General features: G+C 40.5%; 2 protein-coding genes across 2 annotated transcripts; one reads left to right on the plus strand and one right to left on the minus strand.

Annotated features, from left to right (window-relative positions):
• Positions 1–3,975: 3,975 nt before the first annotated feature.
• On the plus strand, positions 3,976–6,837 carry LOC134137260 (tubulin beta-1 chain). Its single transcript, XM_062570028.1, has 4 exons — positions 3,976–4,114; positions 4,880–4,988; positions 5,279–5,389; positions 5,564–6,837. The coding sequence occupies exons 1-4, from the start codon at positions 4,058–4,060 to the stop codon at positions 6,622–6,624; spliced, it is 1,338 nt and encodes a 445-aa protein (XP_062426012.1). The 5' UTR covers positions 3,976–4,057; the 3' UTR covers positions 6,625–6,837.
• On the minus strand, positions 6,777–26,590 carry BPHL (biphenyl hydrolase like). The gene is made up of 7 exons (XM_062570030.1): positions 26,482–26,590; positions 23,373–23,476; positions 20,463–20,629; positions 16,156–16,309; positions 12,560–12,691; positions 9,842–9,965; positions 6,777–7,283 (listed from the first exon to the last, which is right to left on the minus strand). The coding sequence occupies exons 1-7, from the start codon at positions 26,565–26,567 to the stop codon at positions 7,196–7,198; spliced, it is 855 nt and encodes a 284-aa protein (XP_062426014.1). The 5' UTR covers positions 26,568–26,590; the 3' UTR covers positions 6,777–7,195.

Genomic DNA, 26,590 nt, shown 5'->3' on the forward strand with positions numbered 1-26,590 from the left:
AAAAAGAGCCACAGTTCACACTCAAGTCACCTCACTGGAGCAAACCGAGGGCTACTTTTGAAAACGCATCTAAAGTAATTTTCCCAAGGTCACAGCAAAATGCAAGGCAAAGACATGTTGGCTGCTCTCTAACCACTAATATTCCCCGCCTTAGATGGGGATGAAAGATCTGAATAAGACTGGTGGCTGTATGCATCAATTTACGTTGTTTTAAACACAACTAACCTGAGTAATATGTAACCAGCTCTATTCATCCTTACTGCAATTACTTTTGTTCTTGAAAATGGTAATGATTTACCACATTAATTATTAGCTCACCCTTGCAAAAATTCTGCTAGTTGTTTAGCTGCTACCATTGTAACGTAATGTTATAGTGTACTGACACTGAGACCAATAAGCCATCAGCCTGCTGTTACAAATCGCACGCAATCTCCTATTCCTTTCATGGAATCGCAGCATTACAGACTTACTGAAGTTGGAAGGACCCTTTGGAAGAGAGTCTTGCCCTGTCGCCCACTCAAAGCAGGGGAACCAAGAGCATGTTGCTCGGGGCTGTGTCCTGTTGAGTTTTGAGTATCTCCAAGGATGAAGACCCCACAGTCTCTCAGGGCAACCTGCTCCTGTGCACAAGCACCCTCACAGTAAAGTGTTTTCTTATGTTTAAATTGAATTTACTGTATTTCAGTTTGGGCCAATTGCCTCTTGTCCTGTCACTGTGCACCACTGAAAAGAGCCTGGCTCTGTCTTCTTCTCTGTCCCCCATCAGATATTTATACACACAGATAAGATCGCTCTGAGCCTTCTTTTTCTAAGGCTAAACACTCCCAGCTTTCATCTGGCCTTCTCTGGTAGGTTCATGTCTCTCTTGTACTGGGGAGCCCAGCACTGGACACAGTGCTCCAGATATGGTCTCAAGAGGGCTGAGCAAAGCAGAAGGATTATCTTCCTCCACCTGCTGGCAACAATTTTCCTAATGCAGCCCAGGGTGCTGTTGGCCTTCTTGGTCACAAGAGCACATTGCTGGCTCATGGTCAACTTGTCTGTCCATCAGGATCCTCAGGCCCTTCTTTCCAAATCTGCTTTCCAACTGGTCTGTCCCCAGCCTGTACTGGTGCAGGGGGTTATTCCTTCCTAGGTGCAGGCTTCTGCATCTGCCTTTACTGAACTTCATGAGGCTCCTCCCTGCCCACGTCTCCAGCCTGTCGAGGTCCTTCTGAATGGTAGCATAACCATGTGGTCTATCAACCACTCCTTCCAGTTTTATATCATCTGCAAATTTGCTGAGGGTGCACTCTGCCCCACCGTCCAGGTCATTAACAAAGGTGTTAAACAGCACTGGCCCCAGTATTGACCTCTGTGGTACTCCAGTAGTGGCTGGCCTCCAGATGGACTTTGTGCCACTGATTACAACCCTTTAAGCCCAGCAGTTTGTCCAGTTTTCATGTTGTCTCACTGTCCACTTATCTGCTATGTGCTTCATCAGTTTGCCAATAAGGATGTTACAGGAGACAGTTCAAAAGCCTTGCTAAAGTCACAATAAACTAAACCACTGCTCTTCCCTTGTCCACTGAGCTAGTCACTTTGTCATGGAAGGCTACCAGATTGGTCAGGCATTTTCCCTTTGTAAATCCATGCTGACTACTCCAAATCACCTTCTTGTCTTTAATAGGTTTGGAAATGGTTTCCAGGATTATTTGCTCCATCACTTGCCCAGCAATTGATGTGAGGCTGATCAGTCTATATTCTCCAGATTCTCCTTCTTGTCCTTCTTTAAGGAGTGACATTTGCTTTCTTCCAGGCCTCAGGGTCCTCCCCTGATCACTACAACTTTTTGAAGATAATCAAGAGTGCCCCTGTGCTGATACTGGCCAGCTTCCTCAGCATTCGTAGAGGGTCATCCTACCTACCAGGGCCCATGTATGTTCTATTTGTTTAAACATTCTCCAGCCTGATCAAGGGTAAGTCTTCATTGATCCAGATTTTTGCACTGGTCTCAGGTGCCTGGGGTTCCTGGGAGAATCTTAATAGTAAAAACCAAGGCAAAGAAGGTATTGAGTACCTCAGCCTTTTCTCTGTCCTCTGTCACCACGTCCCTGCCCCATTCAGCAGTAGGTCCACATTTTCCCTTGTTTTTCCTTTCATTGCAGATAGACTTAGAGAAGCCGTTCTTGCTGCCTTCCACATCCCTTACCGGATTCAACTCCAGGTAGAGTTTGAGTTTCCCAACCCTATTCCTGCATGCTTAGACTGTGTCTCTATATTCTTCCTGGGTCACCTGTCCCTGCTTCCGCTTCTTGTACAGTTCCTTTTCATCTCTGATTTTAGTAAGGAGCTTGTCACATCCTTGTTAATCAGGAGCCTGTTAATCCCGGTAGGCCCCCTGCCATGTTTGCTTGGATTCCGCCATGTTGGGACTGACCATTCTTGAGCTTTGGGGAGGTTATCACTGAAAGTCAGCCAGATCCCTTTGACCCCTCTTCTCACCAAAGTCCAGTCTTGGATTCTTCCAAGTAGGTCACTGAACAGGCACAAGTCTGCTCTTCTGAAGTCCAGGGCACGATCCTGCTATTTGCCTTGTTCCCTTCTCTCAGGATCCTGAACTCCACCATCTCCTGGTGACTGCAAGCCAACGCTGCCTCCAACTGTCACAACCCCAACTAGTTCTTCTTTGTTTATAAGTTTATATCATGTCTAGAAGAGCACTTCTCCTTGTGGGCACATCAATCCTCTCTGTCAGAAAGTTACCACCAATGCACTCCAAAAACTCTTGGATTGCTCCTCTGTTGTCCCTCAAGTTTAAAGCGCTCTTCACCAGGTCAGCCAATGGTTCAACAAAGATGCTTTCACTATTGAAAATTTACAGCTGCAAATTGATTAACATTTTTACAGTCAAGCTCAATAGTTTCTGCACAATTTATTATAACTTCTGCTGAAATGTATTTCATATATTCTCCATGGCAGCAACATAGATACAGAAGTTTATCTCAGTTCAAATATATTTGTTTTTTTCACTATTATTGTTAAATTGTCTGTCCTCCCTCAGTCTTCTGTCACATATTTAGCACAGTTTATTTCTATCAGAAAATAAATGGAGGTGTTACGAGCAAGACCTAAAATCTTGCAAAATGGGGTGCATGCCAGATTTGTGGTAAGGCAGAAGGTCAGTTCAGTTGCAGAAAAAAACATACTCCATTCCTATGGATGTTCACAATACCGTCATTGCCAGACCACTCTCGGTAAGAGCCATTTGTTAATGCTAGTGTAAAATGTCATGCTAGCCCTTCTACGTTCCTGAAATTAGAGCCTCACATGTGTTTAACAGCACTATCTAAAATAGTGTTAAACTGCCCAGAAGTTGGTATTGGCTCCATCGTTAGAAACACCACCCCCAATTTCCACTTGTTGTGTCTGGCCGAGCTAGGGGAAGATGATTCTTGTGCTTAAAAAGCATCAAACCATAATTCAGCAGGTTGAAACTGGAAATACAGGCTTGAAGACACTAAGAAAACACAGCAGTACATGTTTTATTGCAATGGTGCAGCAGAGGTGGGGAACATGAACAGCTCCAAAAGGAGCTGCATTTCCAACGGGTGTTCCCAAAGCAAAGAAGCATTAATAACCTTCTATTTCTAAAAACATTCTCACCCCAAGATATTGTCCTATTTTAGAGTTGTTCTTGCTCCGTGAAAAAAGACTAAGCGGCTGAAAACGACACCTGTCCGAGGCCAACGCCTCGCAGCCTCGCAGCCTCGCAGCCCCGCTCCCGCCCGCCCGCGGCAGCGGCAGCGGCAGCCGCGCCGGCGGCCAGACGCCCCGCAGCGCCCCCCCCCGCTGCGGGACACAATGCCGCAGCCCCGCCCCTCTCCCGCGCGCCCATTGGATCGGCGCCGGCGCCGAGGCCCCGCCCCCGCCGGCTCCCGCATTACGTCACCGGCGGGGCGGGGCGGCGGCGCCCGATTTAAGGCGCGGCGCGGGGCGCGGCCGCTGCGGCGGCGAGTGCGGGAGCGGAGGCGGCAGCAGCAGCGGGGCAGGTGGCACCGTGCGACACACCGGGACCATGCGTGAGATCGTGCACATCCAGGCCGGCCAGTGCGGTAACCAGATCGGAGCCAAGGTAAGGGGTGCGGCGGCAGCCCAGTCCGCCGGTGCGCGGGCACCTGCCGGGGCTGCCGCCGCCCGAAGTGAGGTGCAAACGCCCGGGGGCTCGGTGGGGCGCCCCTTGGCGGCGGCGGCATCGCGGCTTCGGCTCCGGCGCCCCTTCCTCTTGGAGCCGCCCCGGCAGAAACGAGGCCGATCCGTGCTGTCCCGGGGGGAAGAGTGAGTGAGTGTGTGTGTGTGTGTGCGCGCGCGCGCGTGACTCTGCCGGTCTGCAGCCGCCTTTGCTTCCTTTAGGGAGCCGTGACAAATCTAGCAGCTGCTGGAGCTGCCTCGCCCTGCTGCAGCTGTGTAACCAGCTCTGAAGGCAGCAGGAGAGGGCATGGAAAACATCCACCCTGTGCTTGAAGGTGCTGCTGGCTGTTTTCTTGTAATGCTGCTATTTTGTTGGTAAAACAGCATAGTTTGGATGGTCTTAAGTCATTACTAGACAATGAAAGGCTCAGTTTGACAGATACATGAGTATTGTCATCCTGTTGTACGTATGTGCTCAGGCTACCTCCCTGCCCTCCTTTATTTAACAGAATTTTTTGCTAATTCAGCTGCTCCTGGGAAGGAAATTCCTCTGCTGTACTGACTCCCCATGGTGTGGCTTTCTCCAGGCAGCTGCCTTCCCATGCTAGGGAGTGGTTGGGGCCACTGCGTAGATGGGCTGTGCTAGCAGGCATGACTGGCACTGGCCAGCTGTAGCTAATTGCTCTTTTCCCCCAAAAAATTCTTTCAGTTCTGGGAAGTCATCAGTGATGAGCACGGCATCGACCCCACGGGCAGCTACCATGGAGACAGTGACCTGCAGCTGGAGAGGATCAATGTGTACTACAATGAAGCTGCTGGTAAGTGAGCCTGCTTCCTTGGACTTCCTTAAATATATCTGGCAAAAGTACCAGTTCATTGTAGCTGGAATAACTCCAGCTACAAGAGCTTGTCATCTACCAGTAACTTCTGTAAGAGGGCTTTGTTTTCAGAATGGCTCTGATAACGCTAGTTGTCTGATCTAGACAGTGCGTCTCCACAGTGAACCGCAAAGAGCCCTCCAGGAGCACTTCTCCCAGGAGCACGGTGGTTCTTGTGACACTGGCTGCTGCCTGCAGGGCTCTAATGCTGGTGCTGGTTCCTCCCACAGGTAACAAGTACGTCCCCCGTGCCATCCTGGTCGACCTGGAACCCGGCACTATGGACTCTGTCCGCTCTGGCCCCTTTGGACAGATCTTCCGACCCGACAACTTTGTCTTTGGTAGGTAGCGGTCCCCTGGGGTCCCCGCCCGCAGGCTCTGAGCTCAGGAAAGGCTCGCAGCCCTCGCAGGAGGGATGCGGAGCAATGGGCGTGCGCTGCAGGGCAGGGGGAAGCCGAGCAGCGTCTCCTGCTCGCGGCACTAACGTGGCGTCCGCTTTCTGCCCTGCCTCCCAGGTCAGAGCGGGGCTGGCAACAACTGGGCAAAGGGCCACTACACAGAAGGAGCTGAGCTAGTGGACTCTGTCCTGGATGTGGTGAGGAAGGAATCGGAGAGCTGCGACTGCCTCCAGGGCTTCCAGTTGACCCACTCGTTGGGCGGCGGCACGGGCTCTGGCATGGGCACCCTCCTCATCAGCAAGATCCGGGAGGAGTACCCCGACCGCATCATGAACACCTTCAGCGTCATGCCCTCTCCCAAGGTGTCGGACACGGTGGTGGAGCCCTACAATGCCACCCTTTCTGTGCACCAGCTGGTGGAGAACACGGACGAGACCTACTGCATTGACAACGAGGCCTTGTATGACATTTGCTTCCGCACCCTGAAGCTCACCACTCCCACGTACGGGGACCTCAACCACCTGGTCTCGGCCACCATGAGCGGCGTGACGACCTGCCTTCGCTTCCCCGGCCAGCTGAACGCCGACCTCCGCAAGCTGGCCGTCAACATGGTGCCTTTCCCGCGGCTGCACTTCTTCATGCCGGGCTTCGCCCCTCTCACCAGCCGCGGCAGCCAGCAGTACCGAGCCCTGACGGTGCCCGAGCTCACGCAGCAGATGTTTGATTCCAAGAACATGATGGCGGCCTGCGACCCCCGCCACGGCCGCTACCTGACGGTGGCTGCCATTTTCCGGGGCCGGATGTCCATGAAGGAGGTGGACGAGCAAATGCTCAACGTGCAGAACAAGAACAGCAGCTACTTTGTGGAGTGGATCCCCAACAATGTGAAGACGGCCGTCTGCGACATCCCCCCGCGCGGGCTCAAGATGTCTGCCACCTTCATTGGGAACAGCACGGCTATTCAGGAGCTCTTCAAGAGGATCTCGGAGCAGTTCACGGCCATGTTCCGGCGCAAGGCTTTCTTGCACTGGTACACCGGGGAGGGCATGGATGAAATGGAGTTCACGGAGGCCGAGAGCAACATGAATGACCTGGTCTCAGAATACCAGCAGTACCAGGATGCCACTGCTGATGAGCAGGGTGAATTTGAAGAGGAAGGAGAGGAGGATGAGGCATAAATCTTGTTAGCAGAAGAACTTTGTGAAGCAGGCATGTGTACTGAATGACTTCTGATAGTGGTGGTGATGAAGCATGCTCCCTAGTTGCCATGTACCCAGTTGTCCTCTCACGCTTGTAACTTTGAAATATTTCTCTATGTAACTGTTCTGAATACAAGTTATTACAATGTCTTTGTCCTTTAATATTAAGATCACATAAAGGCATGTATTCTAGACAGTGTTTTATGTCTCTCTTTTTTTTTAAATCACCTCAGCTGGATCAGTAATAGCTATTTGGCTAGTGTGACATAAAATAAGCTTAAAGGCATGTCAGAAATCCCTGCAGCACAGCAGTGCTGTGATCCACTGAGGCTTACTTTCTGTTCTTGTGTTCTTAAATTCTGATTTTATGCGTATGAAGAATATGCTCCATAAACACTATTCTGAGTGTAAGCTTATGCAAACCTCATGTTTTTCCATTTTGACTCAAGTTAGGTTTGAGTCCTGTAGGAAAGAACAAGTAAGTGTAAAGTGAAAGTAGAATGGCTGAACAGTAGAAGGAAAAACAACTGAACTTATTTTACAGTTGAACTCATACTAGGAAGTCTTCTACTTGTCTGTTGAATTCCTCTGCAAAACGCAGGTGTAGATTATGCTTTCCTTCTGGCATCAGAAGCAACCTTAAAAGACAAAAAGCAAACTCTGAATGTGTGCTACATTCTACGAGCATAGGCGATCAAACTGGCTGCATTTTTTTTCCTAGCTCTTAGGTAATGAAGTACAGATTGGAAGAAACTCTGTATTATCCTAGCATACTTGTTGGAAGTTCAGAACTTAGGTTGTGAACTAGACAGTTAAGGAGCAAGCACCCTACTCCATGCTGAGGTGGATAAACTAAGTTTAAAAGCTAGTTTTATGATCTGTCCTGGACTTGGTTTCTAGAACCAAGTTTTCTTTGTCTGCAAAGAAGATGAGTATTCCAAAATTCAGGTGAGTAGGCTATCCTCTGAAGAGGTGAAGTATCTGAGCTGTTTTGCCTCTTTCAGAGAACAAGAGTTGTGCTAGGCAGTGAACATGCTAAAAGTAAATTACCATTTGAATTGTTTCAATTTCCTCCAAAAATAAAAAAAAGACAACCTAAAACACCACTACACTCCCTTAAAGAAGAAAGGGAAGCAAGATGTTCTGCAGTTGAATTGTAACTATCACTATAACAAATGTTTAGAAGTAATGTGTATGAAAAAGTTTAAATCTTCAGACTGTTAATACTAGCATGAATGCAGTAAGAGTAAAATAAAACTTGCCATTTTTTTCCTGTCTGGAAAAAACTATATCTTGGTACATACTCTTAACTTTTCTTTCTTTTTTTTTTTTTTTTTCCCTACATGGGGTTGGAAAACTTCTAACCCTTTTTTGTCTTTTACTAAACATTTTCAGCAGCCCATTTTGACTGATACTTTCCTATGTTGCCTTAGTGTCATCTACTTTCTTCTACAGCAAGTGGCATTTTTTTTTTTCAAAGATCAAAAGACTTCTCTTAGTGATGATAAAAAGTGCTTTGTCTTAGGGGAAAAAAAGCTATTCTGCATCAACATATCCAGTTCTTCTAGCACGTTTCTCTGAAGTTTAAGTCTGTTTCTTCAAAGACAAAGCAGAATGTAGGTGCACAAACCTACAGTACTGCAGATGGTCCTCACTTTGCTGTTAAGCCACTGTGATAATACACAATTATATGCATACTATGGAAATATGGAATGATGGCATACTCTTACCATGACAGTAAGAAGCAATGTAGCTGTGCTCTAGTCAGTAAAACCTTCTGTTTTATGATTAGAGGGAAAAAAAACTGCAAATAAAAGCCATCTAATCTGTTGCTAAAAATATGCTGGATTTAAAGTTTACTTTCTGCTGCACAAAGGAGATCTCAGCTCCAGTACAAGGGAAGAAGGGGCCCACATGGTTAAGTACTAAGTTACATATAATTTTCTAGAGCATCATCACTAGTCTGATTTCTGATAAATACATATAAGAGGGAATTACTTCAGCATGAAGACATGGAAAGTACAGCCATTTTCGGTAATTTTTTTTTTTTTTTTTTTTTGTATGGCAACTTCTAGCACTGCTTCCTTCTTGGCTTGTCTTCCAAAGAAAAGCTAGCTGATCCTTGTCTATGCAAGGTTTGTGACGACTTGCTTTAGTCCGTAACTGGAGCACTTCAGAGCTCAGGGAACACTAGCAAGATGCTAGGTGTCATAAGCAGGAGATGTGGGAGTAACTAACTAGTAGTCATTGAAAAAATACCTGTCTGTGACTGTTAGGAAGGCCTCTTGTGCTATCTTTCTGGTGGCAGAATGCATCTTTATGAATAGGGGAACTGGCTTTGAGGTTAACACATCACTCATATTTCACAGAAATGATACCAATGAAACAATTTGCTACACTCTGCACTCATAAAAATGGGTTCTGTTCTCCCAGTTCTCTTCTCTAGTGCTATCCAGTGTGAACTCTTGAAGTTGTGTGCAAACCTATGAAGAAAATCCAGCTGGTGAAGACTTAGCTTTTTTAAAGGAGGCATTTCTGAAGTTTCTCAAATGAAGCAGATGATTGTTTTGTTTTTAAGAGTTGGGAATAATATCTCTGAGCATAGTTCTATTTTTCTTCTTGCATTAGTTTTCTTAAATGCACCTACAATTTCTTGGACAGTTGAAAACTCAATCTTTGCGACTGTTGTTCACATCAGTATGTAAGAGAACGTCTGTATCCTGTGCTTCTCTTCAGTAACTGTGAATGCTGCTTCATTCAGAGCATCTAAATTCTGTGTGCTACTAGATGGGACAGAAATTAGATACCATGCAACAAAAGGAATGAAATGGCCAAAACAGAGAATTTGCTTGCTTGGCTATATGTTAAGGAATGTTTCTGCGACCAGATGGAAAGAGGAAAAGGACCTTACTTGGTTTCTCTTGGAGAACATGAGGAAGGACCTTATTAAAGTAGTAATGCTTGTTATATCATAAGAAAGGGCCTATTATTCTCAATGTAACTTGCTAACAAAGTTTGTAACAGTTTATTTGTGATAGAAAGAGCTTGCCCAAACAGATTTTTATATATATATGTACATATATATATATATATATATATACACACACACATGTATATGTATGTATATGTATATTGAAGGTATCCACTTCTTCCCTTCTTTAATGATGATTTGTAGATAAACAATGATTTAACTCACCGAGAGCCTTTGATGTTCTCATGAATGTATTCTGCATGAGAGCGTGGAAGCAAAGGGTCCTTCTCACCATGAATTATAAGTGTGGGACATTTAATAAGAGGCAGCAACTGCTGGCAGATATTACCTAGGAAGAAAATAAATGAAGGTACACTTCATTTTTAAATACTATGAAAGATTGAAACTGATTCTACAAAGGACTGTGAACTCCATCATGGTTCAGGCCATTAGATCTCCTTGTGGATAATGTACAGTTTTTCTACAGAAATACGTAACCATGAATGTAACTACATTTCTTTCTTCAAAACATTATGCCAGTACTTCACTGAAACATGTTCCATTACTGGATACCAACTCAGATGGACACAGTGAATGTAGTATTTCTGGCCCACGTTTTTCCCAAGGTTCGCATGGAATGTTCTGAACAAATGCATGTGTCTCTTAGCTTTATTCTTTCTTCATGGATTATGCTCCATTTTTTGTTACATTAGTTATCAGGCATCAAATTATAAGATTTGTTACTTTTACCAACAAGTTAACTTACTATGATGCCTGTCCTACCTTCTAGGTTCTTTGTTGCCTATAATGAATAACCATTTAATACAAATTATCCAAAAATTATTCAAAAGTTAGTTATTCTTCCTAGCTGTTCATTTTACACAGCCTTGAGAATAATCTTATGCTTAGCAGTCTTTAATCTCAATAGAAGTAATTTTAATGCTTTTCCTTAAAGCCTATTTATCTTTCTCCCCTTCTTCTTTTCTCATCACTTAGTACCAGAGTTTCTATACTGTTTGGCCAACTTTCCATGCTCTCATAAGAGAATTTGCAGGCAAAACATAGTTAATGAGTTTTAAGTTCTATTTTTCCTTGAGCTAGCTTTATGTGCTATTTGTAATCGCCTCCTTACAGTTACCAGCATAGTTGATGCTTACATATGCACACTTTCCTTAGGTCTTAAGTTTTGCGGTTTTACAGCTTTCTAGTCAATAATTTACTATGTATATTGTCCTAGTTTGGAGTTCTGGCCATTAATCATTTTCATTTTGAACACTTCATCCAGAAACTTCAAAAAATCTGCACAAATGATTACATTTAAGAACAAATAACAAGTACATTTTTTATCTAAAGCCATAGCTGTCTGTTAAACTAGGAAATAAAGCTGTTTTATACTATAATCATTAGATGCTGCTTACTTCAGTAACACAGCCTTGCAAGAAAAGTCTTGAATTTTGTAGTTTTTAGCAGCTTGTTCAGTTTCATTAAATGTCAATATCCTCTTAACGTCTTAATGTCCTCTTCATTAAATGCTACTCTTTGAGCAGCTCAAACTAAAAGCTGCTCCACTTAGGGAAAAGTCTATTTGCTAAAAAGAATTTGATGCTGCTGTTTTTGACCAGCAAAGGTTTTGCTATCTTCCTCTTATCGTCGATTTATTTTTTTCATCTGATGTTATTTATTAGACCCTTGTCTTGTATTCACAATTCATAACTTTTTCTGCAGTGTGACTTTAAGGGGATCTGGTTGTATTCTAAATTGCCTTTCCTAAGCTAATCCTGGAAAAAAAACGTGGACTGGTAGTTGCTAATATTTTTTCAGCAAATGTTAGGCTTCTCTCAATAGCCAACCCAATTATAGCATCTGGGTAACTCAGCTTCTTACATTTCTCCAAGTGTCTCCTTTTTCACAAAAAGACACTTCACCTCAGAGTGTCTGAGGCATATGCAGATAGTAAAAGGATGTGACAGAGTTTCATCAGCTTGGCCTTTGGGTCTAAGAATAAACTAGTTTTAAGGAGATGCTTTCTAGAAAGTAAAAGGAAAATCAGATCATAATTTGTTACATCTCTCTACTGCGAGAAATTCTAGTACCATGTTGCTGATTCTTTGAAAGCTATACGGAAAAATACAAGAAAGATTATTTTTCTTGTAGTACCTACTTCCATTTAATAAATGTGATCTCTTGTCTTTCATTATGACAGCTAAAGGAAAATATATTTAAGAGAATTATAGACTCTTTGGTTTATATGTACTACGTACTTCTGCTTTAGGTAAATTGCAATTTTTCTCTGAATTAAAACAGAACTGAAGGCTATTATTCATGGTATCCTTCATTGCAAAAGTCTATGTAGAGTGATTGTAAAATCTTCAGAGACAAACATTTAATTATGATTATATTGTACAGTTTAGCTCTTCTTTGGGGATTTTAAATACCTAAGCTGTAGCAGCAGCATTTTTAAAATATGTTTTGTAATTTTCAGTTCCCAAAATTTGAAATTCCTTCTTTTTGTACTCACTACATGCCATTCATTTTGAAATAGTGCTTAGGCTCCTGTTTGCAGAAACTAGAATGAAACCACCTCACTGTTGGTAACATCTTAACAATGTTACAAAGCAGTTATTCTTAAAGTTGAGCAGAATCACTCTTGTTCAGGTTGCATAAAAGTGACTATTTAATAACATAATTTTGCGGCAGAGCAAGGGGAGACACTCACCAGCTAATGCTTCCCATAAATGTTTGTTCCTCCTATACCTTGCTGGTTCTGTGAAGCATCTACAAATCAACAGCGTTACTCATGAGGATGAGTCAGACTCAGCTTTTAATGCTTTTAATGTCATATGCAGTCCTTCCTTTTCTGCCTGCTAGGAGTACTGTTAGAGAGATTTTATCCAGACCTATCTGCTACTGTAATTTTTCCAGTTTAGTGCTATAAAGTCTTACCATCTGATTTTTCAGCAAAGTGGGATATTCCATCTACCCAAGCCTCACAGGTTTTTGCAAAGTACTTATGTCCATACATCTCTTCCAGTGGTTTCTTAACCTTTTCACTCCATTTTGAAACATCTCGGATACCTACATAAAATAACACTGAAATACGTTAAGATGCAGCAACAAGACATATGCTTACCCAGTACTGTAAATACCTGACACAGTACATTTTCAAACCCAGCTGCAGCTGTATTTCAAAGTTGAAATTGCATTGAATAGTTTTAAATAAATTCTGAATAAGGAAGGGGATGTCAAAAAAGGCAGTTTTAGTATCTCTGCTAGGTCTTTCTGAGTTGCAGAAGGCTATATTTTTACTATGGTCATGAGGAGCTACAAAAATATCAAAGGCTCAATCCTATGACTTCTGATGTTCTTTACGAAGGTCTTGCAATAACAAGGTGGATTGAGAACTGGCTGGAAGGCAGAGCTCAGAGGGTTGTCATCAGTGGCATGGAGTCTAGTTGGAGGCGTGTGGCTGGTGGTGTCTCCCAGGGGTCAGTACTGGGTCCCATCCTGTTCAACTTCCTCATCAATGGCCTGGATGAGGGGACAGAGTGCCTCCTCAGCAAGTCTACTGATGATACCAAACTGGGAGGAGTGGCTGACACACCTGAGGGCTGTGCTGCCATTCAGAGAGACCTGGACAGGCTGGAGAGTTGGGAGGAGAAGAACCTCCTGAGGTTCAACAAGGGCAAGTGCAGAATCCTGCACCTAGGGAGGAATAACTCCATGCACCAGTACAAGCTGGGGGCTGACCTTCTGGAAAGCAGCCCTGCAGAGAAGGACCTGGGAGTGCTGGTGGATGACAAGTTGACCATGAGCCAGCAATGTGCCCTTGTGGCCAAGAAGGCCAATGGTCTCCTGGGGTGCATTAGGAAGAGTGTTGCCAGCAGGTGGAGGGAGGTGATCCTGTCCCTCTGCTCAGCCCTGGGGAGGCCTCATCTCGAGTACTATATTCAGTTCTGGGCTCCCCAGGACAAGAGAGACATGGAGCTACTGGAGAGAGTCCAGCGTAGGGATACAAAGATGGTCTGAGGGCTGGAGCACCTGCCCTATGAGGAATGGCTGCAAGAGCTGGGCCTGTTTAGCCTGGGGAAGAGAAGACTGAGGGGGGATCTTATCAATGTGTACAAGTACCTGAAGGGAGGGTGTCAAGGGGACAGGGACAAACTCTTTTCAGTTGTCCCGTGTGGCAGGACAAGAGGCAATGAGCAGAAATTGAAGCACAGGAAGTTCCGCCTGATTGTGGGGGGAATTTCTTCCCTGTGAGAGTGATGGAGCACTGGCACAGGTTGCCCAGAGAGGTTGTGGAGTCTCCTTCTCTGGAGATATTCAAGGCCTGCCTGGACGCAACCCTGTCTAACATGCTCTAGGTGACCCTGCTGAGCATGGGGATTGGACTAGATTATCTCCCGAGGTCCCTTCCAACCTTACTGATTCTATGATTCTATGATTCTATGAAGCGCTCAAGAAGGTACCATGTATATAAAAAAATGGACTATTTTTACAAGTGTGCCAGAACTGACAATCCTTTTTTATATCCTACAGCCTTTTGCTTTGGTTCCTGCATGGAAGTTCTCCCATGGTTCTTACCAGTATTCAGAGGAAGGAAGCTTTTACTAAGGCATTCCAACAGGCTGATGTCATGGTACCTTTGCCATAGACTTATAGGAAAATAACCAACAGTATTTAGTAGTGTCCTGTGACTCATGGTGTGCTGGCTAAAGTTGTACAAACAATCTGATATTCTGCTTTATTTATCAGGCTTCTCTATTTTCCTTCCTCAAACTTTCAGTAATGCTCACAATCTAGATATCTGTAAGTGCCACCTTCACTAAACTATATGTCACTTATATGGCCTCAAATCAATAAAGCCCAAAACAACTCTGCCATAGCAGAGAAGGTGAAAGAGATTGAAAAGTACCGAATCAGCAAACAGCAATGTATACAACTAACAAAGTTTTTAATTGGTTTCAAACAAAAAGCAAAGGAAGGGAGGAGTGAGGAGTTAATTAGCTTGCGTGAAATAGAACCTGTCCAGCTAAATGAGCAAGGTAGTAGTGAATCAAAGGGTTGTTTCAGAGCAACAGCTGTTCAGTAACTTCTGGCAAATGAGTTTGATCATTCCAGGCTAGCTTGTTACTGTACAGCTCTTTTCCTTACAGAATCTACTGTTCTATCCTTGCAGCTAGTCTTATTCTAAATGGAAGGGAAAAAGAAAGCCCAATATTGAAAGGGCACAGATAACAAATAAACATCTTTCTCTCCTCCATCATAAGCTGAGATGCATTGATGGTCCAGCTGTAGTAGGCATGCACTGCTACTCTGTGGGCTCTGTCTAGCCAGAAAGAGACGTTGAAAGCATCAGTTTGCTAAACAGTCAAAAGTCACCATTCTTGCAGGTACTAACTGCAGTACTTGTAAAGTAAGACTTTTTTTTAAAAAAAAACACTTTAGCTTGTGACATTACACTTTAGCAGAAGGTGACATACTCATTTTGTAATTATTATGTAATAAAACTTCGATACATATAAAAGCATGTAAAGAAATAATGTAGCACTTTTATAGATCTAAAAAGCATTTTGCCTACTGAGCTAAAAAATGTAATAATAATAATAATAATCACTACCATCATCATAAAAATGCTACAGTACAGGTGAGGGAACTGCACATGTGCACTATTTACACTCGTAAACTAGCTGAAGCCAGACAGATTCCACAGCTGCTACAAATCAAACTCCAGTCACTTAAGTGAAATTATGCTAGGTTACATTTGCTGAGAATCTGTATGGTTAGCTCTTTTAACTTTTAATTTCAAAAGTAAGTAAGGTTGTTTCTGAGCACCTTAGCAGTTTTGCTGTTTTCCTTCAGAGTGATAAATGGTCAGATTCTGTTTCACACAAGTGGAATAGGGATCAGAAAATTCATGCTTCTTTACAGTGCAAAGGTTTTGTAACTACAATAATGAACTTCAAAGGAATGCAAATTAGAAAGGGATCCTGAGGTGTTTACTTGAATGATTCATTTGCTTCCTGAGCTCAATTGGTAAGTTACGAACTTGTTTTCTTACACTGTGCGTTATATAGCTCCTAGAGGCAAAAGGAATTACATCTTAGCCCAGTAATTTGCTGTGGACCTTCTCTGAGGTTGTGCAAGATCTGAGAAAGAAAATCAAGCCTGAGGTCAATGGCTTTATTTGGAATTTATTTGTTAGCATTTATTACAGCAAAAATAAATCATATCCACTAAAAACTACTGATAAGCTATTTAGAATTTATGCTTTTAACAGCCATTGGTAAACTACTGGTATTTTTTTTTAATCCCACTATACTATCTCTGAAGTAATTGTTAGGCAGTTTCTCATTAGAACTTTAATCTATCCCTGCTCTTAGCAACATGGTGAATTTTGTGTTGTTACTTCTTTGGTTTGTTATGTCCTCAACTCTGCTTCCACAAAGCCTTAAGATGACTAAGATTCTCAGATCAAGATAAAATGAACACAATTCCTCAATTATATGATTTTCTTCTACTCCTATGTTTGTACTTACCATTATAAATTCTCACATCCTCTTGTGTAACACTGGCATTTGCTCCCCAAACAACGAGCTTGTGGATAAGAGCTGGATACTTTGCAGCTGCAATGAGTGCTGTAATGCCACCATCACTCCATCCCAGCAAAGAGAACTTCTTAAATTTCAGTACCTTGATTGGTACAAAAAAGTTATATGCAAATCATCAGCTATTTTTATCAATAAATATCAAATATTTCCTGAAAATTATCTGAACAGATTTAGATACAACACTAAAATTTGAAATATAGTTAGCTTTCATAGCTAGAAAATATAAATTTTCCTGCTACGCAAAAAAGGCTCAGAAAAAGGTAAAACATTTGGAAAATAAATTATATCCTCCCTTCCAATTTTCCTTGGCTATTTACTGCAACAGAAAGTAGTCATATGAGCTGCATTTTAAAAGCCCTATTGAAACTAAGACTTCTTTATTTACAATGGAGAGTGAAGATTTCTTCAGAGAATATGATGGTGCGAAGAACTCTGATTCTGTTGGTATAAAAGGCAAAGACTATTGTAGTGTGGGATGGTATATAATACAAGATCAGGATGAGCTTAAGTAAAGAGAAGTTTAAGATTTTAAAACAAAATATAGTCATGTAAATTACTGATGATATTTAGTGAAAACATATCTGTACTGTAATGACCAAAGGAAATACTTAAGCATTTGCTATGGGATACTTACACATTTGTTATGGGATTGTTTCAAATTTTGATGCCTACTTCACATTTGCTAATACTTGTTCTCTAGCTTATAACTGTACACTTTAAATGTTATTTCATGGTGAATTCCAGTTTAAAATATTGATACTGAAATATTTCCTTCTCCAAAAGGAAGGCTATTAGCAAAAGATATGGCAATCAAGACCTTAATTCTTTCTCACTTGTACACTGTTTTCCACTAGAATTTATTCTCTCTTATATCAAAAGCTGTTGTAGGAGGTAACAGCAGTGACAGGTGAGAGAATTTTGTGTATAATATTCAGTGAGAAGAGCGTGAGGAAGGGAAAGAGATTCAGAGATTAAAGTATCTGAATGTTGCACAGTGATAACTTTCAATGATTAAACAGTTTTTGCAGGTTTGTATAAAGAAGCCTGGATTTGTCAATTCTCTAACAACCAACCACAATAAAACGTTTCAATGATTTTTTTAAAGGCAGAGATTATGTCCTTTTAGATGAGATTAAGGAAGATACTGTACTTTGGCAGAAAAAAGAGAAACAGTTAATTGAATTAGTTGAGTTTGGTCCTTGCTGTTTTACTGTTGGAGTCCAGTCCTGCTTTCTTCATTCAGAAGAAAGTAAAAAAACCACAGAAGATGAGAAACAAAAGAACTGCAGAGAGATAAAGAGCAGTTTCTAAACCAGAAGCAGAAGGTTGTAAACTTGATGCTTAAGCGAGGCATAGCCTTACCAGTCAACTAGAAACCTGGCAAACGTATCATTACGCTTTTGGCTTCTTCCTTGACTAGGCTTACTTTATCATTGTTCAAAATTATATTTTACCCAGCTAAGCCATAATTAGCAAACAGAAAAAAAAAAAGTAGGACAAAGAAAAGGACATGCAAGGACAAACCGGACAGAAAGAGAGGAGTCTTGAATTTTAGAAGCTGATCACAGGTTAACCCTAGACTGCTGAAAAAGTAGTCACCTGCAACCACCTTTCAGTATAATGATATTGAAGGGTTACTATTATCTCAGTAAGCTGCAGTTGTTGTCAGCCATGCTTGTAAAACTTAGATTTTTGTTATTCCTGTTCTCCTACTGCCAATAGCAAATTACGGATCTCGAAGTTGGCTGATGAGTAGAATAGCCTATTAAAATTTTTGTCTATTAAAAACCATCCTAGTTTATTTGCCAGCCCTTCAGCTGAGATCCATTTGCTTCCAGTTCTGTTTCTCTTGTTTGTGAGCCATTATTTTGATGCATTCTTTGGGTTGTCTCAGTATGACTTTCTAGTGGAAGAAATATAACTTATTCTCTTTGCCCTTCCAAAAAACAGTTAGATGTAACAAATGTGTTGGATGTGGTGTGCATGCTTATTCATTTGCTTTAATCTTGAACTATTTACAGTATAGGTCTGTAGCTAACACTGGCATCAACTCGATAGCTGATTTCAACTCCTTAACTCTGTGGGCAATTTTGTGCTGGCCCTATCCTGTAAACGAACAAAACTGCTTTTAAAATCACCTCCTCCATTCAAGCCTCTGTGAAATGCAATCAAATGATCGCGTAAGCTGTCACAAAAATAATTGATAACTTTGAGCTGCAGTACAACAGCACTCTGTACTATGGCCTTTAATTGGCTCAAAGGAAGTACATCACAAATAATGGTTGCAATCAATCTACAAAAACATGAAGAAGCAGAAGTCCATCCTTTCAGTGGGATAGTAGCTCTGAACAATAAGAACATCTTAAATGTCAATACTAATTATCTCCACAACGACTATTTTAATGCTATTGGCCTTTGTTAATGTTAGACATTGGGATGAAGTGCAGCCAAGCAGACTTAAAACATTTACCTTTTCCAGTAAAACTCATTTTTTGCATTACACTGCTGTTGTTTCAAGTCAACTCTATCACAGAATGCATACAGTGATGCGGAGCACTGGCATCTATATCAGCCTGCTAAATACTCTGTAGAATTTCAGCTTTTATTATTTCACAGAAACTTCCAGCAGTCACAGCTCCAACAGTGAGGCCAAAATCCAGAAAAATCTAAATAAAGGTTTTGAAGACTCACCTCTACAAATGGGTTTAGTGGTGCAGGCTGTGTATATGTAAACCAATATATTATTATAATGCCCTCTGCATTGGGAGTTCTGACAGTTAAGACATAACTTTGCAGGAGTTATGCCTTTGTTTTATTCTGGAAATCCTAAATGTAATCATTCCTTAGGTTTTGTGCCTTTATATTTCGTGCTAAAATAGAAACAAGTTACCCATGATTGCAAGCTACTCATGCTAGGAAAGATTTAAGTAATTTGTTGTTTTATATCTATTTTAATAAACATCTTAAAAAAGACAGAATGCTACATATAATTTTGCTGCCAATAAATCTAGTGATTTGTTTTGGCAACTTTTAACATTGATAGACTTCTGTCCTGTTTGATTGCAGACAACGTGGTTTTGTCTTTTTTGAAGATGGCTTTGTTTTCTAATCTGCATTCATTAGTATTTGAAGAGAGACAGAAAAAGGGTTACAAAAATTTAGACTGAAAATTCGTCACCTATACATGGAAGCATTTTTATTTTCTGCATTAGTGTAGCAGAATAAATTGTGATTCAGGAGATTATTTCCATGGTTAGAGAGCAAAACAATATCTTTATCCTGATTCTGCTGTCAGACCTATTTTGTTTCACTATGCAGAGTACTCCAGGAAGGCTGCATTTTCAATTTCAGATGGTTCTACAAGGCTACTGCTCATTATGGAAATACGGTTGGATTCACTGTCTGAATCTTGTCTCATATTTTTGGAATTTTAATGCTCTGCCAACTTTCTAAACACAGCCACAGAAATTGTATAGCTTAACATAATAAAGCAAACTAATAGTTAAAACTAAAACCAGAAAATAGGTTAGCACCTATATGATGGAAATCATTATAAAAATCAGAACAAAGGAACATAGATTTGAATTGTAGAATTCTGTAAGATGGAGAAATGATGACAACTTTAGGTCATATTCTTCATAATCACAATAGTTGTTTTAGTTATTAAGATCTGGTATGATTACAGGAATTCCTTGATTCCTTATACTAATTATTTCAGTAATAGGCCTTAAAGTACAAAGTGTCAGCTTAGTTTTCAGGATCAAATGTTTCAGATGAAATGGGCTACTCAAGGCAAAATGCCAGGACTCTATTAGCTAGAATTTTTTCTAAGAATGTTTCACTGCTGTAATCCCTGCAGTTAAGATACTCAGCATAGGCTTTGTTTTTTTATACATACTTTACCAAAATTTTGCAAGGTTCTTCATTGCAACCTCTTAGGGCAGGATATTTTGGAGTCAAACATACTGCTTTGTAACTAATTCCCATTGCTGAATCTCTGTATAGTGCAAGAGATGAAAGAAGGTAATATTTTCCAGAACAGTGTGCATCTGCTCAGTTTTAAGCCCTCATTTGTATGTTCCTCTGTCTAACTTGCTGTATGCTGGGAGCTATACACTTAACAGTACTTTTCTCTCGTTCTTAAACTTTAAAGAAAAAGAAGTTATATATATGTATATATATATACATATATATTAATAATATATCTTAATAATAAAATCTCAGAATAGATTTACCTGCATAAGATCTACAGCATCTTTTGCATCCCTCTCAAGGAAATCTGGAGGAAAGTCTCGAGATGGAGGGATGGATTGTCCATATCCCCGAGGATCCCAAGCAACAATTGTGAAAAGCTGCTTGTTCATAGACTTAAGCTGTGGTCCAAAATCAGTTTGACCACTCCCTGAAATATCATCATTTTCAATTAAAGTAACCACTATTACACATATATTGCATACATACTGTAAATGGTGAAACTTATATTTTAATTCTAAAAAAGATGCTATCTATTAACTGAACTATATTTTACCTCTAATTGAAATTGAGTATTGCAACTATCAGTCAGGAAGCACCATAATAAAAAGCTTTAGAATATTTATAATATACTTAAAGCAAAGTATTTCTAGAAGGCCCACAAAGTTATCTACTGTTTTGCTCTACACGAATGCTCTAACACAAAATCAATCGCTCAGTTACTTGGAATCAGCCAGGGTGTGGATTTACCTTTAACAGTGATAAAGCAGTAGGATGGTCATTACTCTTCATCTGGACAGCACAGATGAAACTTAACTTAATGGAAAGCTATTCTGCTAGAGTAGAATGATATTTAACTAGACCATATTAAAAGTTTTGGCTAGGAAAAGTGCTGAAGGATGGATTTAAATCTGAACTTTTGGTTGAACAATCTAGAACAATTGTCTCCTTCACTGTGAAAGGAGATGAATATCCTGACTTTAGCTAAGAAATTTGTGGTCTATACATGAAAAGCACTGTGTGATACAGAGTTTCTTATTGACCAAACACTTTAACAAGATTATTGGTGCTTAAATTGAGCCTTAAATGCTTTGTTGACTGAGGAAATAATGGTGACATAGAAGCACAAAATTCTAACATCTTATTTTTCTAATAGGCAAGTTGCCAAATAGAAGTCAAGTGCAGCAATTTTTTCTGATGCAGAATTGTTTCTTTTATTAATGACTAACACTTTCAAAAGATGAAAAAATGAACTACTCCAATCTAGAAAATGCTATTGCACTAAGCTTAGCATCTTAGCATGAAGGTAAGACAATTATATTTTTTTTTCTCATTTGGATTATGTTCATATAATAACAGTATTAACATTACTGTGAACAAAAACTCTTTAGCTAGCTCTAGTATATCATATTTGAATGATGTAAATCAAATATGAAATTGGCTATCTATAATTGTAAAGGCTGTTTAATGGCATTTAGGATTTGTACTTGGAAGAATATGTCCTCAAGTATTTCCTCCTAGTTCATCAATAGGTCCAAATGACAGAAAAGGCTGTATATAGCATGCCATGACAAGCTGACTATAGTCTAGTATCAGTTCTTCTCCCTAGCAAAACCAATTAACAGCTACAGTCAGAAGCAAAATATCAGGTTGTTTGAAAAACAGTAATGCAGCATGATTAATATTAATCATGTATTTTTAAACAGACTTTATATGAACTTCTTCACTACTCCACACGTTTGTTATACTATATTTCTTGGAACTTCTTAAAAAAATCCACAAAATTGAAAGCACATCCAGATGCTACGTCTTCTTGGTTTTCTTAGTACTTTTCCACTTAGAAACAGAAACATCATTTTATGTTATCATACATTATTAATAGTCTGGATGCTGTTAAATTTCATTGACCTAAAAGCACTTACCTTGTTGCCATCACACTTATTAGTCTGTTAATATTGTAAGTAGTATATAATATTATTGAAAATTTAGTACTGGAACAAAGGGAGAACATATTTGATGGTCATAATTTAATGCTCACCCTCATATGTTGACCAAAAATCTGAGACTATGGTTAATAATGGTAAAGATACTGAGTATTACAAACATTAATTAATAGTGTTTGTAATAATGCTAACTGAGCGATTGCAACGTATAGATAATAATAATATTACCTCAGAACTGAATAAAGACAATATTTCTATTTAAGGAGTTAGCACTAGCAACAGGATTATTAGTTTAAAAAGCTGTTGGAATGAACTGGTTAAAACAGATTACTCCTAAAGCACCCCTAGCATTTACTTTTTCAGTCTCCCTCTGAAAATGACTTGAAATAAAGAATTACTTAATATAAACTTGAAAATGTTCCTGCCAGAAAGAATAAATGTCTCCTACTCTTCAGTTCTTAACATTTATCATCTTGATCCAGCAATTCAGTTAAGCATGAGCACAACTTCAAACTCGTAGTATGAACTGCTACTAAGTTTGAGTGGTTGTGTAGAACTTAGTGTACTGCAAGAATCCAGAATAAAGCCTTGAGTTATTTTTAAAAGGCTGCTAACAAAAGCAGTGGTCTCATCAGTCAGATATCATATAGCTAGCAGAATCTGTTTTCCATCCCTAAAAGCCACTGAGAATCTTAATGATGTTCCCATGAACGAGTGAAACATGAAAGCATATTTTAAATCACAAAGCTAATCTCTTCTGTGTCTTTTTCATTATGAGAGTAAACGGCAAGTGCTGTGTTATGGCTATTAATTTCATTGGAATGTACCTAGTTTATAAAAAGGAAGGCATCATTCAGCCTGTGTAACAAATACAGCTGACCTATTTTATTTCAGTACTTTTCACCTTGCATAGCTATTTTCCACCTGTGCTGGATGTTCCCTGTGCACAGTCAGATTCAAAAAGCGAGAGTGACTATGTAAGGCAGCTGAAATTCAGAACCAACATGTTTAGGTATGAAGTGCTTGGTGATACATATGGAATCTTTAAAAATAATTTTCTGGTTACAATAACTCTGCCTTGTCTTTCATGTGTAGCAATTCCTTCTAATGATAATGCTTCATAATCAGGTGTTAAACATATTACAAAATAGTTTTGTGTAGTCTAGCTTGGGAGCAGACTAGACCCAAAAGAGGCAGTTGCTCTATAAAGGTAAGACAAAATCTCCAGACCTAGCATTCCAGGAAGTAGAAGAACTGCGTGGTTTCCTTCTCCTGTTTGCTGATAATGCAGATGGACTCCATTCACTTGAATTTTGGCAGATGCTATGGAAGTACTGGGGATGGGGAAAGGGGAGAGAGAAAGGAAAACATTCAGAAAGAAAATTCTCATTACTACATGCTCATTCAAGAAATACCAAACGGTTACTTTTTCTAGATATGAAGGACTATACAGTGAAACTTACATGGTCACTTGCCCTTTCATGAACGCACAGAAGAGGAAATAAAAACATGACTGGAACAGGGAACTATTCAACGAGTCACCACTACACAACATTTGTACCTAGGTTTCTCAAATGCAGTTGAATGGCTTATGTCAAAGGAGGGGGGATGATAGTGTCAGGGCTGTACAATAAGGGAAACATAAAAGTATCTTTAAATGGCTACAGAAGAGTGTTGAAAGAAATATATTAGAGACTAAGCCTCATTCTGTCACAAAATAACTTTCAAAATAGCTGGTGTTCACCTTGTTATTACTAAGCTGAACCTCACCACCTGCAAAAGAAACCATAATCTATGGTTATAGTTCCTTATGAGCCAGAGGTTCTACAATGAAAAACATCTTGCAAGAAGATGAGGCTGTAGGGGTGGGAGACGAATGTGACAGTAATAATTATGCCAGTGTAACCTCAGCAGGAGGTAATGTTTAATTGGAAAATATCACATGACAAAAATACCCTAGAAAAGCATTCTAAATGGAAAAACGTAAACTATCAAGATCACAGAAACTGACACATAGGACAACATCCTCTCTTAAGCCCGTAAGTTAACCTTGCAATACAAAATAAGACACATTTGTAAATGTAAATAGTTAACCTGTCATACTATTCACAGACTCACACTTCTAGTGAGGGACAGCATGAGGGACTCTTTTTAACAGTGTAAATGATTGCATCTGCTCTCTCTATTAAGTTTGTGGCCTAATAGTTGCAGGGAATCTTTTTACCAGCCTAACTCATTTTGTTTAAAGGTGGTAATAATACAATATGAATTTTGCCAATTGATCACCTAACAGCTAAGCTTCATTCACTGCATGTAGTTTACCTAGATTAAATATTCTTGCTCCACTGAATTCATTCAAGTATAGTTAAGTATAGAGTAAGCATAATCCCACTCGTGTAGAGTTCAAAATCAAGGCTTTAAAATTAAAAAAAAAAAAAAAAAAAAAAAAAAAAAAAAAAAAAAAAGAAAGAAAGAAAAAAACCTTTAGCCTTTCTCATAAGGCAACTGAAAACACACACAGCTTGCAAGCTCAGGTTCCCAGTTCGTAATTGTGGTAGATAAACTGCAGAATTTGTTCAACATAAAGCTGTTTGGATTTTATATAAAATCCTTGTCTACAAAGCACATCTAATAATGCAACATACTAAATCAGGCTGTGATTTTGCAGAATGGGAGCATCTCTTTCCACCTGTGCAGATTCAATTTGAGTATTGGACCATAAACACATATCTATATTTCAAGAATACAGGCCAGACATCAAAGAAAGCCATTATGCCACTAAAACTTCGGTGAGTTTTGCTGAATTGTTATGGTGATATGATTCAAGTGATTAGTCTGGCTGTATTCTTTAATTTATTTTAAGTACACAAACCACACCTAATATAGCTATATATTCCACAGCTTATTAAATTTTGAATGTAGCTTTCAGATATGCTTTCTTATCCCCTTCTTAAATACCTGAGAGTTTTGCTTTTTCTCTCTGTAAAAGAAAATACTTTATTTTTTTTCCCAGTATATCATCTTTTAGTTTGCTCTTCATTTCAACAGGTTATTTTATCATAGTTCTCATCACAGCAATTGAGCAGCTCAGTTTTATTATTTCTAGAAATACCCAAGGTCTTGCTTCTGATGCAGAAATACCAAAAGCATGCCCAGTTCTGAACAAAACAGAAATAATCACCACCTTACTGTCTTTTTTAAAGAGGTAAACAAAGCGCAGTTTTCATAGACAAGAAAAGCAATTTATATTCTGATTTCCTGATTCAGATAATGCTAGTATTTTTCCATAGCTCACCCTCATTTTAGGATTAATTATTAACATCATGGGTTCAAGAATTTGCTGAGCTTGTGATGCGTTGTTGTTTATACATGCTGAGAAGCTGTATTGGAATCGGCTACACCTCTTACAGATTTGGTTCTACCTACACCAAATATCTGTGAGTGTGAAATCAGTATGATTGTTCTCATGATGACTTCACTTCTGTGAAGTTTTTTTTAAGACTACATGTTTTACTAGTTGGCATAATCATGTTGCAGAAATCATGTTTTAAAACAACCAGCTGTAATTGAGGTAGTAATTGAGGGCTGTCCACAGCTCCTTGAGGAGCAGTGGTACATACTGCCTGCCTGTATTCACCAAGACAGTACAGATGCAGCGTATACAGATGCAGAGGGGAATTAAACCTTGCGCTGTGCCTTGTTGGAGTCCACATTTCACCTCAGAGTCTGTAAGAGTGCAGCTTAATCTGTGAACTACACCTCTGTTCCAGCTGTGTCACCGAAACAACCTAATCTTTATTTGTGTAAAAGACATTATGGTATAATGTCTGCTTTCCTTAACAGAAGCTGCATAATAAGCAAAATGACTTGGCTATTAATGTCTCTTCTCCTTGTCAGACTTTCTTTCACATCATTTCTCTTTGCAACTGTGGCCATCTCCAGGAAACACCTTATCCGCAGGTACTAGAGAAGCAGTTGCATTTAGCAGCATGTTGTCTTGCAGGGGGGAAAGGGACTTGCAGAGGGAGGGTGAGAGCGTCTGATGAGAAGGGACCAACTCCTTGCAACAGAAGGAAAGCAGCTAAGGAAAGAGCTCTTCCCTCCCCCAGTGAAACAAACCTCCCTGGCCAAATGCAAACCTGGCACCTCAGGGTACAAGTGCACCCCGTTGCCAACCCCACAGCCCCTGCCGTGAAGCCCACACTGGCCTTTCAAATGTCTCCCAAACTCTGTGGGCCGCCCCAGCGGGCCTTGCCGGCAGCAGCGGGGCAGCAAGCAAAAGCTGGCAGGGTCATGAAGAAGCAGCTAGTTTGGGGGAAGGAGGCAGCTGTTTTTTTACCCGTAGAAGGAGGCTGGTCCCTGGGCCATGAGTGGTGCAGACCGCAACAGCCCCTGCAGCGCCCTGCCTGCGCTCCGCAGAGCCATTTTGCCGGGTCGAGTCCGGAGTC

This window comes from Rhea pennata, chromosome 2 (assembly GCF_028389875.1).
Source record: "Rhea pennata isolate bPtePen1 chromosome 2, bPtePen1.pri, whole genome shotgun sequence".
NCBI lineage: Eukaryota > Metazoa > Chordata > Aves > Rheiformes > Rheidae > Rhea > Rhea pennata.

What these genes read in the sequence shown, in the direction of transcription:
- LOC134137260 (XM_062570028.1), top strand. Translation starts at nt 4,058, where the DNA reads ATGCGTGAGATCGTGCACATCCAGGCCGGCCAGTGCGGTAACCAGATC. An exon ending in GTAACCAGATCGGAGCCAAG is followed by an intron (nt 4,115 to 4,879) that starts GTAAGGGGTGCG and finishes AAATTCTTTCAG; the next exon opens with TTCTGGGAAGTCATCAGTGA. An exon ending in GTACTACAATGAAGCTGCTG is followed by an intron (nt 4,989 to 5,278) that starts GTAAGTGAGCCT and finishes TTCCTCCCACAG; the next exon opens with GTAACAAGTACGTCCCCCGT.
- BPHL (XM_062570030.1), bottom strand. Translation starts at nt 26,567, where the DNA reads ATGGCTCTGCGGAGCGCAGGCAGGGCGCTGCAGGGGCTGTTGCGGTCT. An exon ending in TCTACTTCCTGGAATGCTAG is followed by an intron (nt 20,630 to 23,372) that starts GTCTGGAGATTT and finishes ATGATATTTCAG; the next exon opens with GGAGTGGTCAAACTGATTTT. An exon ending in ATGCTGTAGATCTTATGCAG is followed by an intron (nt 16,310 to 20,462) that starts GTAAATCTATTC and finishes GTACCAATCAAG; the next exon opens with GTACTGAAATTTAAGAAGTT.